Raw genomic sequence first — 17,658 nt, 5'->3', positions numbered from 1 at the left:
CCTGTGATTGGTTTGAAGCAAAGAAATAAAGCCGGGCCATTAGAGACCTGTTCCATCAAAAACCCAAGTCATTGCTGAGAACCTAATGAATAAGGGAATTAGGATCAAAACAGAAATGATCAGAAGTCAGGGATATCTCCTCCTAAGTGAATTTCAACCCTTAGGTTGAAAAAGGGGTGGGGGGGAGAATAAGAAGAGCCTTTGACGCTTTTCTCTCAATTTGAACTGAGGACTGGTCAACTGAAATTATGATAGTCATTGGCCAATAAGAAAACAGAGCACTGCCTTTAATGTGGACGTAGCTCTAGCCTAGCAAGTTTTTTAATTTTTCTGATTCTTAATTTTAAATGTTCTAACTTCAAATTTGAAAATGTTATAATTTTACTTTAAAAAATTTTTTATAAAAAACTCGAATCTAAATCTTGGGCCTACACTGGTCACGCCAAGCTTGGCTTGGCACTCTGGTTCTCCCTAAGCCTTTGGGAGCTCCCAGACTGTCACCTTGGCTTGGTTCTGAGGCCAGGGTGCCTGAGGCTAGAGCCAACACAGTCCTCCGGGGGAGCCTGAAACACACATCCTTGGTTCTGAAGGTTTAGAACAAGGCTGTGGTTGCTGTGTTGCAGGATGGAGCAAAGCCAGGAAATCGTGCCTGGTGAACCCAAGCTGCTCCGGGCCACATGCCGCACCAGCCTCAAGCCTACGTCTACGCCACGTCTAGGCTGAGATCCACGCCTTCGGCAGAAGAGAACAGTTAAAGGGACGGGACTGTGGTACTCTCTCATCTTCCCATATCAAGCCACATGGAAATTCAGAGGCTCCAGGCAAAGTGGAATAGTTGTGGCCCACATCAGGGTGTCAGCCCTTCTACCTACCTGCAGCTGCAGTCTTTACCGATTTAGATGTGGAGGCATTGGCGGCATTCTTGGTGTCCTTGTCTTTCTCCTCCCCACGTGCAGCTTTGACCTCAGGAGTGGTAGTGGTTTTTGTTGCCTTTTCCACGGATTCCTTCTTCTTAGGAGAAGCCACTCTGGACACCTTATCTGAGGATTCTTTCAAGCCCCCTGGTTTGGGGGAAGCTGCAGAGGGCTTAGACTTCCCATCACCCTTTTTGACAGGTGACGACGACTTGGTCTTTGTACCCGGCTTTTTGGTTTTGGTCTTCTCTTTCAGGTCTTTCTTCAGGGCTTTGCCCAGGTTCTGCTCAATAGCCAAGGCCTCCGGGTCCATCATGGACACGTCAGGGTGGCGTGGAGAAGGGCTTCGGTCCTGCATGGGGGCAGGAGGTGGGTCCATGTGTTTGTATGTGACGGTTTTGTCCGTGGGGATGGTTTCGGATTCATCTTCAGAGTCGATATTTGCATCTGCCGTGATGGAAGGGCACTCTTCGGTCTCCGGGGGGACATCAGAATCGGTCTGGGATGGAGCCGACTCGCTGACTGAGGTGGGAGGGGTTTCGTCACACTGTCGCCCCTGTGGCTTTCCTCCTGGAGGCGGTGGGGCACCCCCTGCTTGGGTGAGGGGCTTCTCGGATTCTTCAGTTGGCTCCTCACTGGCAAACCACTCGAGAGGATTGGGATTAATGAAGGAGGGCGAAAGTTCTGTCTTGGGATGCTTGTATTCACAGGAGGACACGAGGCATAAGTCGACATCCTGGCGGGCCTCTGAGGGGGACTTCTTTTCTGCAGTGTAGCACTGGTCTGAAGTCTCATAGGAATACGTCGCCGCTTGGGGGGTTCTGGTGATCTTCTCCGCCGTCTCGTAACAGTACGTGGAAGCATCAGGGGCTCGTGTAGCTGTCGTAGACGCCTCATAGGAGTAGCTCTCGGGCTCAGGGTAACTGGCAATCTTCTCAGTGGTCTTGTAAGAGTAGCCGGAATCCCCAAGTGCGTGGCCAACATCTTCAGAGTCATCGTAGCCATTGCTGATGTCATCCAGGAGCCTCCTAGACCTCTCAGTCTTTTCATAGCTGAAACCACTCACTTCAGGGGTCCTCATGGTCTTCTCACTTGTTTCATAGCTGTACTCCGCCTCTTCAGGGGTCCGGGTGGTTTTCTCGGCAATGTCATAGGCATAGCCACCATCTTCAGGAGTCTTGGTGGTCTTCTCAGTGGTCTCGTAAGGGTAGCTGCTGTCACACGGCGATTTTGTGGTCCTCTCTGTCTTCTCATAGTAATAGTCACTCACGTCTGGGGGCCGGGTGGCTTTCTCATAAGACTCATAGTCGTAAACTTCTTCATCTGGGGACCTGGTTGTCTTCTCGGGCTTTTGATAGGCATAGCTGAAGTCACCAGGCGTTTTCCCTCCACTGTCCTCCACACCGGACGAGGTCAGATCTCTGTTCAAGGCTAGCTGGTGTTGCATCGTATCGAATAACATCGAGGCACGGAAGCCGTAGGGCTCTGCGGATGCGGCATCCATCGGTGGAGGAGAGGAAGTGTGGCAAACTGCTATGTTCTCTTTAACGGCAGAGGTAGAATCTGAAAAGCTGGGTGAATACAAAGGAGAGGACTCTCTTGGGGTCAGTGGAGAGATATCAGATTTTGGTGAGAGCTTCTCTCCTTCTAGACTTTGCACTTTTTCTGAGGTGAGTGAGGCATATAAGGATATATCTCTGGGAGGAACGACATCGGATAGGGTGTCTTCTTGGAGAGGAGATGCTATCTGAGAGGGGGTGTGTGCTGAAGAGGTGGAAGGGGAGGCCTCAACCTGAGACACTGAGATGAGCTCCGAAAGGTCATTGTCTTGGGTGTAGGAGGGCTCCTCCATCGGTGGTATCTTATGTGATAAACTCGAGTCCTGCATGTCGGAAGGACTGTAATCTACTTCGGTTGGCCCATTTTCAGTGATGTGAAGCATACCTGCACCCACTGTAGGGTGATCTGGGGACTGTCGACTAAAGTCCATAGCCAGGGAGTGCTCAGGGGACTCCTGGCCAAATTCAATAGACATTGAGGACTGTTCCGACCTGTGATCTTGGACTGGTGTCCTGGATTTGGCGGTTTTAGGGGAGAAATCCGGTGGAGAAATTGACATTGGTCTTGGACATTCCTCTTTAGATGGAGACATCTCTGTCTCCTGGAAAGTAGTCGGCGTTTGCACAACAGACACTGAAAGGGAGTCATCGACCTCTGTGGAATGTGGGGAGCCAACCTCGGCGTGCAGAGAAGGGGACACGTCATCTGTAGTGGGCTCTGGAAACGAGCTAGTAGCCACGGAGGCTGTGGAGACCGAGGCCACGCCCTCCATGTGAGAATACGTATCCTCTGCCACACCTTCATCCACCGGCGTAGCTGACTTGTCGGAGACCGTGCCTTCAGAAATGGACATCTTCGTGTCTTCCTTAAAAGACCCAAACTGGCTGACATCTATCTGTGTAGGAGACACCTCTCCCCCTAACTTCCTTTCATCCAAAGCCAGTCCAGATTGCGAACTCGTGACGTCGACATCATCGGTTTTCTTTTCTTGACCAAAGTCTTCCTTTATCGGTATAAAGTCTGTGCTTTTCCTTTCCTCTTTGTCTTGGAAAAGACCAGTAGAAGTCATGTCAGAAACTGGACTTATTTCATCAGCAAAGCCTTGTTTTCCATCCTTTCCCTCAAAGGGGCTCTCGGCGCCTCTGCCAGAAGCCTGGTCATCGGCACTCAGAAAGCCTTCGTAGGCAGATTCGGATCCAATGAGGGGAGGGCTCCGTAAGGGAGACAAAACTTTTTCAATAGGAGATTCCGAGTCGGGCACAGGTTCATCCATGGGGCTTATGGAAGCCCTTTCGTTCTCATCTTTGGCATCACTGAATTCAAAACTCACGGGAACTGCTTGTGGCTTTTCGATTACCTCTGTGGGGAGGTGCCCAGATTTCTCTTCAGTGGGAGACTGGTAGTAAGGTGTATGGCCAGCACTGCCGGTCGCAGACTGAGACGGAGACACCACCTCCAGGGTCTTCTCCTCGGGACTAGCACAATGCTCTTCGACTACTTGGGTCACCTCGGGAGACACGGGGGCTGCTTCCGCCTCTGCGGAGACCTGGATCTCATTGGGGGTCAGAGAAAAGTTCACGCTGCGTTCACCCAGCGGGGTCTTTTCTACGGGTGATGGAGGAGATGGACTCGGGGACGGGCTCTTGGGTGGACTAAGTTTTTCTTCTGAAACTGCTGAGATGGTGTCTCTGATCGCCAGGGTGGCACCGGCCTTCAGGTCTTTCTCGTCGGCGCAGTAAGCATCCCGCAGGGCAGACTTGCTAAACTTGTCCTCCTCCATAGACGACGGTGGGGAGATGGTAGAGGCTGATGCGTTGTAGTCCTTCCCATCCGTGGCATCGGTTTTCGACCCTTCAGATAATCCGTTGAGGGATGCGACAGCGGGTTTGCCGTATTCCTGAGAATACAGCGAGGACTCGTATTTGGTGATGTTTACAAATTCTTGAGACGGGGACTCCGTCTCCTCGTTGTTGATTTCATCGCTCATCACGTCCCGAGGAGTAGACATCTCGTCCATCGGGGTGGGCTCACTGGAAATCTCGATGGTAGACTGCGTGTAGCCGGAGGTGGCAGTGAACTCCTCAGGCTGATCTTCTCGGTTCTCCTCGTCAGAAGCGGTGGCCTCGCTCTCCGAGCCGCCAGGTAGAGTCTCATCGTGAATTGAGGATGCGGGTTCTCGGGCAGGCGACTGGGCTCCCGGTTGCTTGATGGCCGAGGCGAGGAACCCATACTGGTCCTCGACGCCGCTCGCCTCCGCAGCCTTGTCCACCACGGCCATCACATAATCTTCAGCCTCCGCTTTTTCCGGCTCGTATTCTTCTTCCCTGGCATCCTCAGCTCTGTCCTCCTCCTCACCCTCCTCCTCTGATTGTTCGGCTTCTCCTTTCTCCACTGCCTCGTCCATGTCTTCTTCCGCTCGGTCATCTCCGCTGGCCAGAGACTCCCTCTTCTCCTTGACGTGCACATCGGCCTCAGCCTTGGCACTTTCCTCCTCCTCGGTGAGGCTGTGCTTGGAGGTGCTCACGCACACGGTTTCTTCCACATCCTCTTCCGGCTCCTCGGCCTCCTCGGTCTCGGCCTTCTCTTCATAGTCTCCGGTCTCTGAGGATTCCTCAAAGCCCGCTCCTTCGTCTTCAAACTTTTCAGTGTCCTCCACCCCCTGCTTCTCGACTGGCTCCAGCTCCTCGGGGGTCTGTTCACACTCGCCCTCGCCTTCGGTGGTGGTGATTCCCTCGTCGGGAGACTCGGCGGGCCCTTTGATGACTTCGGTCTCTTTCTGGAGGACATAGGCTTCGACGGGCTCGGCGTCCTTCAGCTTCTCCTCGTCCTCGATCAGCTCCAGCTGAGGCTTCATGTCTTTCGCTACGTCGACCTCTTCGGCCTTTAACTCTTCAAAGTCCTTGGTCAGATCCTCAGGGGAGGACATGAGGGACCTCTCGGCCTCGAGCTCTTTGGCCGAGCCGGCGCCTGCTGCTCCAGCTGCTGCCACGGCCGCGGCGCCAGCCACCGAGCCAAGGGCGGCGGCCGCAGCTTCCGCCGTCTTGCCCTCCTTCTTGACGACCTTAACCTTCCCCTTCTCCTTTGGCTTCCCAGCAGCAACAGACTCTTTTTTGACCGCCTCTTCCTTCTTGGGTACTTTTGGTTTTAATGCAGCTGGTTTTTTGGCTTCAGAGAGAGGAGTAGTTGATTTCTTTGTGTCTTTAGGAAGTTTCTTAATTTCCTTTTTGGGTTCCTTTTCTTCTTTTTTAATCTCCTTCTTCTCCTCCTTCTTAACCTCCTTCTTGGCTTCCTTCAGTGGGGTTTCTTTCTTAACCTCTTTCTTGGGTTCTTTTTTCTCTTCTTTCTTGACTTCTTTTTTCACTTCCTTTTTCACCTCTTCCTTTTTTGGTTTTTCTTCCTTCTTGATGGGTGTTTTGTCCTCCTTTTTAGCCACTTCTTTCTTTGGCTTTTCCTTCTCCTCTTTCTTTTCCTCAGATTTGGCCTTTGTTTCCTTTTTCACCGTCTTCTCCTTGGTGACTTTGGGTTTGACGTCTGTGGTGGGCTTTTCGGCCACCTCGGCCTTCACGGGAGGCAGCTCTTCTTTTTCTTTGCTGGGTACCTCCTTCTCAGTCACTGGGGGTTTGGTCTCTGTTTTTACCGGCTTGTCTTTTTTCACCGTTACCTTTTCTTTGCTTTCAACTTTGGGTGGCTTTTCCACATGATTGGCCTTGGTGACTTCAGGGGTTTCCTCTTTAGACTCCTTGCGTACAGATTTGCTCGGCAGTGGTTTTGCGGCTGGCTTCAGACTTTCTCGGCTGTCCGCTCTCTGTTTCAGCTTCACCTGTTTCACGGCTGGAGCCGCCACCTGGCCAGTTAGGTCCTTCTGGGTGGCCAGCGGCTGTTTCAGAAAGTCTAAATGTTTGAGCTTTTCCAGTCCTTCCAGGATATTGTACTGGGTGCTATTGCCAGGAAACAGGACTCGAATGATTTTCTCTGCAGGGTTTGCCGGATGCCACACGATCAAAGAGGAGACTGAAGTTAGGTAGGAAATTGGGATATCTATTTCTTGACCATTAGGCAGGATTAGTTCAGCCTTGTCTTTGTTGGTACCAGTCCACTGCTGCATAAAATACTGCATTTCCTTGCTGCTCTTGACTGGGTTAAGGACATACATCTCCAGTTTACCAACTCCCATTTTTTGGAAAAGAATGACAGGATCGATGGTATTGCCTACACTTCTGAAAAGAGGTTCTGGCTTCATGGACAACTTATTTAGGTATTGGAGAGTGAAGCAAGCTTCCTCTATGCTTCTCTTCATCTTGATGTTTGGCTCTGGATTTTTCAGATTTTCAGGTACATTGAGAAATACAACTCCTAAGTCAGGGGAGATGAGGTTTTTCATCCAGTCACTATTTGTGGTGGAGCCCTGGGACTGTTCTTCCTCGAGCTCTGCAATCTTCCGCTGTAGCATGCTGTTTATTCCAGGCAAATTGTCATCCCCAATGTGGGTGAGTAGGATGGAGTCCACTCGGTCCAAGTGTCGGATGAGCTTCCAGAAGCAGGATTTCCTTTCGGATCCTCCATTGATGAGCATATTGAATCCATTCACGGCAAACAATGCAGAATCACCCCTCCCTCCTGGAAAAATGTAACAACACGGCTTGGAGAGCTTTAGAAATCCCCCCGATGTGGGAGGTTCTAGGATATCAAAGGGAGATGGGACTTCCACTGATTCTGAGAGATACTCGGTAAACTCGGAAAGTCCTTCCATTTCCGGCAATATTGAAGCTGAGTTGAGTTTAATGTTGATGAAGTCTTGGAGATTGTGTCTGTCGAGATTGGAGTTCTTCCAATCCCCTTCTTCAGGACAGAACAGGGTTAAGCTGGCTTTGTTGGCAGGATGGGTGGTGCTCAGTAATTCCCCAATCTGGGATTTAAAAAAAAAAAAAACAGTAATAAGGGAAGAAAGAAAAGTTTTAAGTGACTGTCATCACCAATCCATTACTACACATCACAGGGTCAATGTGTGCACAAGGGCTGTCTTTAGAGAAGCTAGCTGGGTAAATGCAGAAATATTTCCATTGTGGTAGGTGATCAGCCTCCATCCTGACCTCTCCCACTACTCCCTTCTGCCTCAGCCACCACTCCCCAACCACCAGCACCTCCTCGGGGACCCCTCCAGCCTGCGTTCCTGCCCAGCAGGGAAACTCCACACCCCTGCTCCAGTTTGAGGGCCAGTGACCATCTGAATGGCTGGTTATGAAGTACTCTGGATAGCACCACTAGGTGCCTGCCATGCAAAAACAGCCTTTAAACAATCACAGAGGAGGTGCCCATGTGAGTCATTTCACCACTTTATAAAATGTTTTCTTTTATTCCACTAGGCTTGACACACTAAAGGAGTTTAGATGCAGTGTACTAGTTGTTGACCACTTTTAGAATTTGGTGGATACAAAAGAAAAAAGTTTGATGTGTTTTTCTTCCCCCGGGAGACAGGAGGTTCTAGATTGCAAATCACTACAAAAAAAAAAACTACTGGCTCTGGCATCTTTAAAACACCAGTGAATCATTCAGTGGATTCTCTGCAAACCCATATACTTTGATTAAAGTCATGATGATTCAAACAAATGGATAATTTATCATGTGAGCAAGTGGCCATATTTGTCCCTTATTAGCCCATGTTTAAATCCACGGTGAAACATTCTACTTTCTCACACCTCCTGCTTTTCTCAGGGCAACTTGGGTGTGAGTAGCTAAGATCAAACTCGGCTCAAAACTCCTCCAACGCATAGGATGGGACCATAGGATGGGAAGGCAGAGGAGCAAATCATGATCAAAACAGAGACCACAGTTTAATGAAAATGCTATCTTCTTTCTCACTGTGCATGATGGCCATATGTTAAATGGTCTTGGCTTACTACACATAGTGCGGGAGAATCATGTCATCAACTCCAGTCTCCTGCCAGTTGCAGCACAGCTCATAAATCAGCCCAGAGTTCCAGTGAAAAGAGCTCTGAGTCTTTGATGGTTAACAGGGAAAGGGAAAGCAAAGACTTCGCTTGGCCCAGGCATCCCCAAGCCAGCAGGTCTGAACTCTGACCTTCCTGTATTAGAGTGGTTTCCTCCATCTCACACAACCTCCTGGACACTAACATCCCGAGGTGACTAGTGTGCATATGTGTAGGGGGCTAATTTATAGAATCTGGGTTTTCCTACGTTAGATTGCAGTAACATAGCCACTTGTGCTTTGTTAGTATATCTGTCCTACATTTTGTTTGAAGGGTCACAAAAGAGCAAAATAATAAATCTTTGACTTTGCTGTTTTCCCCCGACTTGACAATTTCCTATAAAAGGGAGAAGAATCAACTGTTTCGGAAGGTAAGACAACTGAAAAAGCACATCTCGGGGGAGCCTCTGCTCAGAATATCTGCTGAGCAAAGCAAACAGGAGCACCAGATAGGGTCTGTCATCCAATGATTAGCACAGACCCTCATCACCCGTAGTGTAGCACAATTAGGGTTCTCTCCATCCTTATTTTCATACAGAGTATGTGCACACTATCCATGCTTTATAATACATCTTAGGGGAGGAGAAATCTAGGAAAACCCAAAATGCTGTCTTTAATAATGAAATTTTAAAATTTAGTTCATTTCAGTTTTTAAAATTCCACCCTGAGGGGTGTGGCAGCTAAGGGTATGATCCAGCTATGTGTAGAGGGTATTGAAACACCAAGTTCAAGGAGAAGGTAAAAAAAAAATAAATTAAAAATAAATTTAAAAAATCCTTGGGAATACCTCCCCATCTTTTCATTTCCAGCTGGGAAGTTCCTATGCAACGAAGGTAATGTGACCCCAAAAGAAAGCAAGTTTGCACAGAATTTTGAGGAAGTCAAGGATACTAAAAAACAGCAGAGAGCCTGGTGAATAGAAAACCATGGAATATAAGGGAAAGTGGAGAAGAAAGTCAGCACACGTTCTTTTTTGGAAAAGGAAAATCTGGTCTCTCTGGAGAAGCAGCAGCATACTGTGCACGATGAAGCAGAGAGCAGAGCTAGAGAGAGGCCTTCGGGAAGGAGACAGATGGACTAGGAGGCACAATCACCACAGTCTTGGAGCTACACCATGGAAACAGAGTCCCCGCTTCCCCCCATTCCCTGAGCCAGCTTCCAGGCCGGTGTACCCACATGCACGCTGGGATGAGCGCCTCAGGCCAAAGACTACGTCCTAAGAGAGCCCACTCAACCCACGCTTATGCAATGCACAGATGAGAGCAATGAGGAGCCAGCAATGTTAGCAGGGGCCGGGAAACTCGTAAATCTCAGACTTGGAGACAGAGCCTTCCTCTAAAAGAGTTTGGAAGCTGTCATCATAATAAATGGTAGTTAGCATAGCCCATTGTAGTAGAAGTTCCTCAATGGGAGGAAACACACCGTCTGTATCTCTGGATCGTTATGTGTGTTTCCCTGATACACCATCAGCTCCAGAGATGTTCATTAAACTGCACTGACACTGGCCACTTCGGTAGGTCCTGTCCTCCTGAGGTGGCTGCTCTGACCATGAACCTGTCAGTGCTTCTCAAGCACACGGATTGCTACCCTTCCCTTGTTCTTACAAATACAGATGAGACACATGACCGGAAGAACTATCGCCTGGGGGCAAAGACAGTCTTTTTTGTTAAATGTTAATGTCAAAATTCTAATTAAATGCAGGCATACTGGAAGAGGAAGGAAGATATGGGGAATAAATGACTTTACTACAGATAATGAAATAAGATTTGAATTTCTAAACCACAGCCTACTCTAACTAGATTACCTTTTTGATTAGGTTACTTGCTTGAGCAATGAGGAAATACAGTGGACAATGTATCTCTGGGTTTTAGCAAGACATTTAACAAGATCTCTGAATGGGGCGATAGCAGAATTAGGTGGATTTGTAGCCAGTCATATAAATCCCGCTGCTTAGTGTCAACCTGGACGGAAGTCAGCAATGGGATGCCTCAGGGCTCATGTGTGTCCTGTCGAGCACCGACTTGGATAAAAAATGGTAGAAACAGGCTTATCAAATCTGTGGGTGGCATGAAAAAGGGAGGGATAGCAAAATGTGGGATGGAAGCATTAAAACATTCACAGGGGCCCTTGACATTGGAATGATGAAGGCTGAGTCAACTCTAACAGGATGGCACACCAAAGGGACACATGTAAGGGCCACTAAACCAGGAGGGATAATGCAAAGGATTGGGAGATGCTGGCTTAACAGCAATATGCAGGGGGAAGACAGGGATTTTAGATGACAGTCAAATGGATTTATCATAAAGCTAAAGAAGCTTAAACTTCAAGGCTCCTCACTGGCAGGGTCCCCTCCCAAAGCCCTGTACTGAATCATTTTGTTTTCTTTTTCTGAAAGTGAGCCCCCCGATTTATGTAAATTACAGCACTCCCCCAAGGTGGCATCCCCTCCCCACTGACATTTAATTATGGATGTTGATGGTCAAACCTACTTATTAGTAGGTTGTATTGAAAACTACAGGAGTCCCTACCACAGCATCCTAACCTGGTTAGAGACCCCTGGAGCATGGTGTCCGGTAGGAGTCATGACATTTTAAAGAAACTAGACCCAAACCAACCAACCAAACTGAAATTGCTGGCTCCATCTCCTTGGCCATGAACCTCTAAACGCTAGACCTGAGCCCCTTGCTCTTCGAATACACTTCTCCTCGTAGATCACTTCATGTGTTTTTTAACATGCTGACGGCTTCCACACGTCTCCAGCCCAGCTGTTCGTTCCCTGAACCCCTGATTCATGCATCTAATTGTCAGATGAGGCCAAGGCCCTAAAACATGACCAAGACAACTCATGATTTTCCCCCCATCCCTTTCCTGCCAACAGGTTTGAAGGACAATGACCAGAGAACCTAAGAAACGTTGACTATTATCTTCTTTTATGAAGAACAGTGTGCAGAACCGAAAATAATTGATCTGAAGGAAATAAAAACAACAACTGGCAGTGTTGGTGAAGGGTGTCTGAGATATCAAGTGGAAAAGGGAACATATTCCTTCCTTAAAGATACAAAATGAGACACATAAGGAAAAAAACTCTCTTCCAGAGAGACTGAAAAATGTCCCAGGAGACGTGACTTCACTGTCCTCAGGTTTCAGGGAGGAATGGCTTAGCCAGATGACTCTTCTAGCTGTAAGTTCTGGTTTTGTAGTTGACCTCCGATGACAAAGATTCCTACAACCCGAAGCTCAAAATGCACTGGTAATTGTTATTTTTCAGTCCATTTATTTTTAGCTCTTTTCTTTTTTTTTTTTAATGTATCATTTTTGTGTTTCCTAAATGGTATTTCTGGTTTCTCTGGAGCGACTAGCAGATATCAAGGACTGGATAAAAGGAACAAAACTAAACACCAATGACCTTAAAGGTCCCTTTGTTCCTGAGTCATTCTGTACTCAAACCCTTTCTCCAAGGCCACACACCATAGGCAATGGCTCTAAACGGCTAGCGACCATGGTCTAGTCCAGTGACTTCCAGTCCTGTGGGCTGAATTCTAGAGGCCTTGGGGGGTAGGCAGATGACAAACTCTGGAGAAAGAGGGACAAAAGCCCTCGTTTTGAAGTGGTAAAGATGGCACCAGCCATGAGTGCGCCCTGGGGCCCCTTCCTGGGGGCGGGCGGTGGGCGGCAGGGCTGTCTGCCTCAGGCCCCAGCTGACATCACACCTTCTGAAAGTAGGGGCTTTAAACACTAAGTGAGTTGATCCTTTTCACTGTTTTTCATTCCCCCCTCCCCCAGGTGGGTGGAGAGTGAAAGGTTGTTAAGTCACCTGGCCCAGAGTTTGAGTTTTCGAGAAGCCTCCAGGCAAGCCAAACAAAGCCGGGAGGTTTACCCGTGATGACAGGTACCCAGAGACTTTCCTGTGAAACCCAGGGCTAAGGAAGCTTAGATGCAGAAAGACAGATGGCCTTTTGCAACACGGGAGACTGAGAGGCCACCAACTCAGCTGTCTTCCTGAGAACTTACTTCAAGTGGAACGTGGAGACTCCTCCTGGGCACGCATCCCTGAACCCCTCTGTGTAGAAACCGGTCATCCATCCACCGTGGGCGGACGGGCCCGACCCCTAAGCTGATGGCCCCGAAAGGCCTAACTACCACACGAACAAAATGAAAGAGGCATGTTGTTTTGGAAAGAGAACTTCCCCTGCCGGGATACACCCTCAAGCAGAGATCACCAAATTCAACCCTTCAGTCTGATTTTACCAAATACCACTGATGCCACATGATATTCAACACCTCACATGCATCATCTTCGAATAAGATCTGCTCATTAGAAATACTAATGACCCAGGTTCAATCTGGCTACTTTAACCGTCTTGTTCTTGGGGCATGGATGTGCCCCATTTGGCTACATGCCTTCCTTTCTTGAGCCTTCTGTTTGTTGGGCTGCTCAAGCAGCCCAAGTTCAAACACCGGGACCAGGCATTAAAAAGTAAGAGCAAGCAGACCAGGAAAAGTATGTACAAATGATGAAGGACATGGGGGCAGGGAGATCCTACCCAAAGACGAAGAAATCTTCGGAGTATTCTTCCAGAGAAGGAGACCCCTGGGTTTTCTTTTGGGTTCTATCATCCCAAGTTTCTTTATTATTTTTGCCATCTGTGCAATACGGACTGTTCCAGTCCCCTCCACTTCATCCCCGGCACATTAAGAATGGCTCCAATTCATTATGGATGGGTGCCCCGAATCCTTTTGGTGCTCAGTCATAGAACTACCAAATGTTGGATCATGCAGCTCTGCATATTTCAAAAGACGTGTGACATCCCCTCCCCTCCAGCTCCATCCCCTGCTTTCAAAGTGGAGCCTAAGGCCACAACCAGAACAAAGCAACTGTGAAGCTTAGAGAGCCCACCTCTTGATCGGTGAAAATCTCTATGAAGTTCTGGAAGGAGAAAGAGCCGGACTGGAGAATGAGCTCTCCGGTATTCTCAAAGCACTGCCCGGTGAGCACGAGCAGCTTGTGTCGGGCAGCGTCCGTGATCATCAAGCGCACCTGAAACAAAGCACAGGGAACAGGACGTGAGCCACGCGCCCCGCCACCCACCACCACACACTTCGTGCAGAGCTGGCCCTTGTCAGGCTCCACATCCGTTGCCCACCGAACCCATCCGTCCCCCCCCGGGAGGCGGACAGAGCCAAGGCTGTGGTCATGTGGTCAACTGGCCCACAAACGCCACGTTCCATGTTCACGACAACCAAGCCACGAGTGGGGCCTGACATCCTCCTAGATTCCTCGTCCTTCTCACAGCAGCCTGCACCGCTGAGTCACTGGCTCCACAGCCATGTCCGCTAGCAGCCCACGGTCTGTGAGGCTCAGGGAGGTCCCACAGGCTGAGTCACCAAGCGCAGCCCCGCTCTCCCGGCTGCTGCCCCAGGAAGCAGAGGTTTCCACAAGGGTCCCCGGCCAGCCCCTCCCTCGCAGGACCCCTTTCCTTCCACGCCACCCAGCAAACTCGCAGCTCCAAACACCATCCCCAGTAGGATCAGCAAGGTGCCTGCCACTGAACACGAACAAAGGGCTCCCCCTAAATGGGAATCTTTCTTTTTTTTCTCCAAATGAGAATCTTTTAAATAGAAAGGTTTTGTAAATGGTTTGCACGAAAGGACTCTCTGTTCTTTGAGTGGCAGGAAGCCAGCCTGTCCTTCAGCAGAAACGCTGCTCCAAGCACCAAGGTACTGGTTCTGAGCACAGCTTGGCTCAGCACAGATCCACTGCCAGGCATCATGCTGACACCAAGGAAGGGGGACAAAAGTAAACAGGACATGACACATGGCACCCAAGGACCCCAAATTCCAGTCCAGGAAGCACCTGGCCCCAAGAGTCCCATCTGCTCCACAAGCAAGCCTGCATTCCCTTGAGGAAATCCTTTATTTTTCCTTTCCCACTTCAAGTTGTCTTTACTTTCTGATTCTGTGAATTAGACCCCCGTTGGCCTCAACCTTGCGCCTTCATGGATTATCAAAGAGGCCCTGCTGACCTGGAGCCGATGGAGGTAGGATCACGACAGGCTCCGTAATGATCGCCAGGAAGTGGAAGCGACCCACTCTCCATCAACCGATACATGAATGAACAAAATGTGGTGCATCCACATCATGGAATAGTACTCGGTGGTAACAAAGGAATGGTGTACGGATGGAGGCCACCGTGTGGATGACTCTTGAAAACATTATGCAGAATGGAGGAAAGCCAGACACAAAAGCCACCTCCCGTGTGATTCCATCATCCAGAGTACTCGGAAGGGCCAAACCCACAGGGGCACAAAGTTGATTGGAAGTTGCCAGCAACTGGGAGGAATGGGGCGTGTTGGCTGACGGGCTCGGGGGTTGTAAGGGGTGGTGGACACGCTGTGGGACAGACAGTGATGATGGGCACACAGCTTTGTGAGAATCCTAAGAACCGATGAATCACAAGCTTCAAAAGGTGCATTTTATGGTATGGGAATTAGAGCCGAATTTGTTGAAAGAGGTTCAGAGCAGGGGCGGCAGGGGAGATGGAGCTAACGGAGGCCCCGCGGGCCATGGCCCTTCCGTGTGCACGAGGCACGGCATCCCGAAGGTGCTCAGCCTGATCCAGAGCTAGGCAGAGGGAGCGGCTGTACTTGCTCCCGCCTGGGGGCCCGGGGCTCTGGGACTCGGCCCAGTTCCTAGCCTACCGTCCTCCCCGAGACCCCAGCCATTCTGGGCAATAATTCCAAACGCCAGTGACAATACATGAAGAAGAGCCACGGGCGGGTTTCAATGGTCACAGCCCCAGCCCCGTGGCGGGTGGGCCGTGGCGCTCCTCGGCACCCTGCGGGGGCTGTCGTGATCCCCGCTCCACGGAGGGCAGAGGGTGGAGGGTGGCCCGAGGGCACAGGACAATACACGACTTGCTGGAGGCCCCCAGCAGCCGGGTCCGGTGGGGAGGGGGCGCAGAGGGCTGCGCAGCAAGCCATTCTCCGGGCTGCACCCCGCCCCGCACCCCCCCAGGCCCTGCGGGGAGACGGGCCCACCTTACCTCAGTGCTCACGGCCTCGTCCGAGGGGTTGATCAGGACCACGGTCTCCAGGACATCACTTCGGTGATGAAGGATCTTTTGTCCTGCGGACACAGGGGACAGACCGCAAGGGAGCCCTTAGCTTTCCCGAGGGAACGTGAGCTCCCGCCCCCCGTTCTCAGGCCGCCCCCCCTGCCGGGGCTTTCAGCCCAGACGGGCCCTGGACGCGGCCTTTGTCATGGTAATGGGGAGGCGCCCCCCACCGCCCTTCCCGGGAGATTAATTAGGAGCCGCTGCTGAATGGCAGCCGTCCCCCGGGCTGTGGGGGACAGGCGATGGCGGTGCCCCAGGGCCTCCCTGAAGGGGTGGGCTTGAGCCTGCGGGCCTGGGGAGGACGTGGACAGACTCCCCCCTTCAGCACGGGACCCAAGGTGCTGCATAGGGGCGCGCGTGGCCAGGAGAGGCCTGCTGCCCGGACGCAGCGGGGACGACACCCGTGGAAGGGGACTGGAGGGCCAGGAGTGCGAGGCACAGGGCAGCTGGCGTCCCTCAGAGCTCGAGCGTGCGCCACGTGGCTGCTGCGTGGACTGAGCGCGGACTCGGGCGCCACGGGGGATGGGGCACTGGGCCGCCACTCAAGGACCCGCGGAGGCCGAGGGACGTGCGCCCCACCCAGAACGGGCCAGAGGGGTGGCTGGAGGGTGAGCGAGCAGCGGGGGGCCGGCAGCTGGGGCGGGGGCTCTGTGCGGGGTCACGTCACCAGACGAAAACCTAACTAGTGCCACCGAGTTGTGTGCGTGAAAATGGGTAAGGTGGCAAGTTTTGTGGGTGTTTTTCTCGATTTCCTCAGAACTTAAAGCAGAGTGATGACAGGCCCGAAGGGCGGCCCAGCACCTCTGGCTGGGTGGCCGGGGACACGTGAACGGCACCGCAGGCCCAGCTGGGGCCGCGCCAGGAAGGCCCCCGAGGGCCCAGAAAGCGCACGCCGACCTAGCCGGCCGCACCCGCGAGCCCGTCCTCCCCACTGTCCCATGTCGCCCATGAGCCAGCAGGTGCCCACCGGCGATGGAAGCAGCCCCCGCGACACCTGAGCAGCGTCGACCGCCCCCCGCCCCCCGTCAGCACGGACACCCGGGCCAGCGACCTCGGTGGGGGCGCTGTGGGGACACAGAGGCCGTGAGGGGCGGGGGCCAGCTCCAGGGCCACGCGGCCGGCACGTGTGTGGACCCGGTGCCCTGGCTCGGGTGGGGGGGGGGGGGGAGGGGGCAGCCGCTGGGAGGGGGACGCGGCAGGGACGACGCCAGACCCACAGCGGCAGGGACGCGCTTACGAAGCAAGCCAGAAGGCATAACAAGGCTGTTGGCAAAAAAGCAAAAAGCAAAAGAAAGAAAAAAAAGGTCAAAGGTAGCAGCAAACCCACACGAGGGAGGGGACAGTAAGAGAAGGTGTGCAAGGTCTTACTCCGAACGCCTGGAAACCAGGAAAGCCGCAGACAGGACAAGGCCGCATGGCCCGAGCAGGCGGAGCCCCGAGCTCCCAGCAGGATGCCCGCGCTGGGCCGTGGAGGGCGCAGGCACCCCAAGAGCCACAGCCCCCGCCCGCCGGGCTCAGCTCTCAGGGCAAGCGTGCCCACACCCCGGACACGCAGCGGAGGGTGGCCCCGTTCTCCCGAGGGCCCCGGGGCGCCCCGCTCACCGCCGCTGCACCGCAAGCGCCGAGTCACGGCCACGGGGCCCTCCTCCCCCACAGCCACCTGCAGACCCCGGCGGGCTCAGGGGTTCCACGGGCGCCGCTCCTTAGGCCCATGGCTGGAAATACTGGGAGCAGGGACAGGGACGGCCTCGCCACCACCGCAGCTCCTCCAACAAAAGCCTTTTTATAGGATTGGATTTAAATGAAGGAGGGGATTTAGGGGGGGTTGGGGGAGAGGAGCTTGAAGCCCTTGCCCCTGGCCGGCTGCTGGCAGAGGCCTTCCTGGCCGACTGGGCCTCCTGGCGCCCCGCCTGCCCCCCGCCAGCTCTCTGGGTCGCCCGACGCCTGCGAAGCCGCATATTTGCAGAATGTCTCACGCCGGGCCGCCTGCCAGGCGTTCTGAGGGAGAGGCCACCACCCTCGCCTGCAAAGGTCTCGTTCAGCTGCTTCAGAGATGAGGTTCCCAGGAAAGAAAGACACTGGGC

At 52.2% G+C, this 17,658-nt stretch overlaps 1 protein-coding gene across 1 annotated transcript in view; it reads right to left on the bottom strand.

Moving 5' to 3' along the window:
• The window catches only part of MAP1B (microtubule associated protein 1B), an 82,967-nt gene that overhangs the window by 7,994 nt on the left and 57,315 nt on the right, over positions 1-17,658 (bottom strand). Inside the window, exons 3-5 of the mRNA XM_077898119.1 lie at positions 15,503-15,585; positions 13,358-13,498; positions 873-7,380 (exon numbers count right to left, since the gene is read on the bottom strand). Coding sequence (XP_077754245.1) covers positions 873-7,380; positions 13,358-13,498; positions 15,503-15,585 — 6,732 coding nt within the window. The remainder of the gene's footprint in view (positions 1-872; positions 7,381-13,357; positions 13,499-15,502; positions 15,586-17,658) is intronic.

This window comes from Canis aureus, chromosome 5, assembly GCF_053574225.1.
Source record: "Canis aureus isolate CA01 chromosome 5, VMU_Caureus_v.1.0, whole genome shotgun sequence".
NCBI classification, from domain to species: Eukaryota; Metazoa; Chordata; class Mammalia; order Carnivora; family Canidae; genus Canis; species Canis aureus.
The sequence above is the reverse complement of the archived record's forward strand: the minus strand, read 5'-3'. Positions and strand labels throughout refer to the sequence as shown.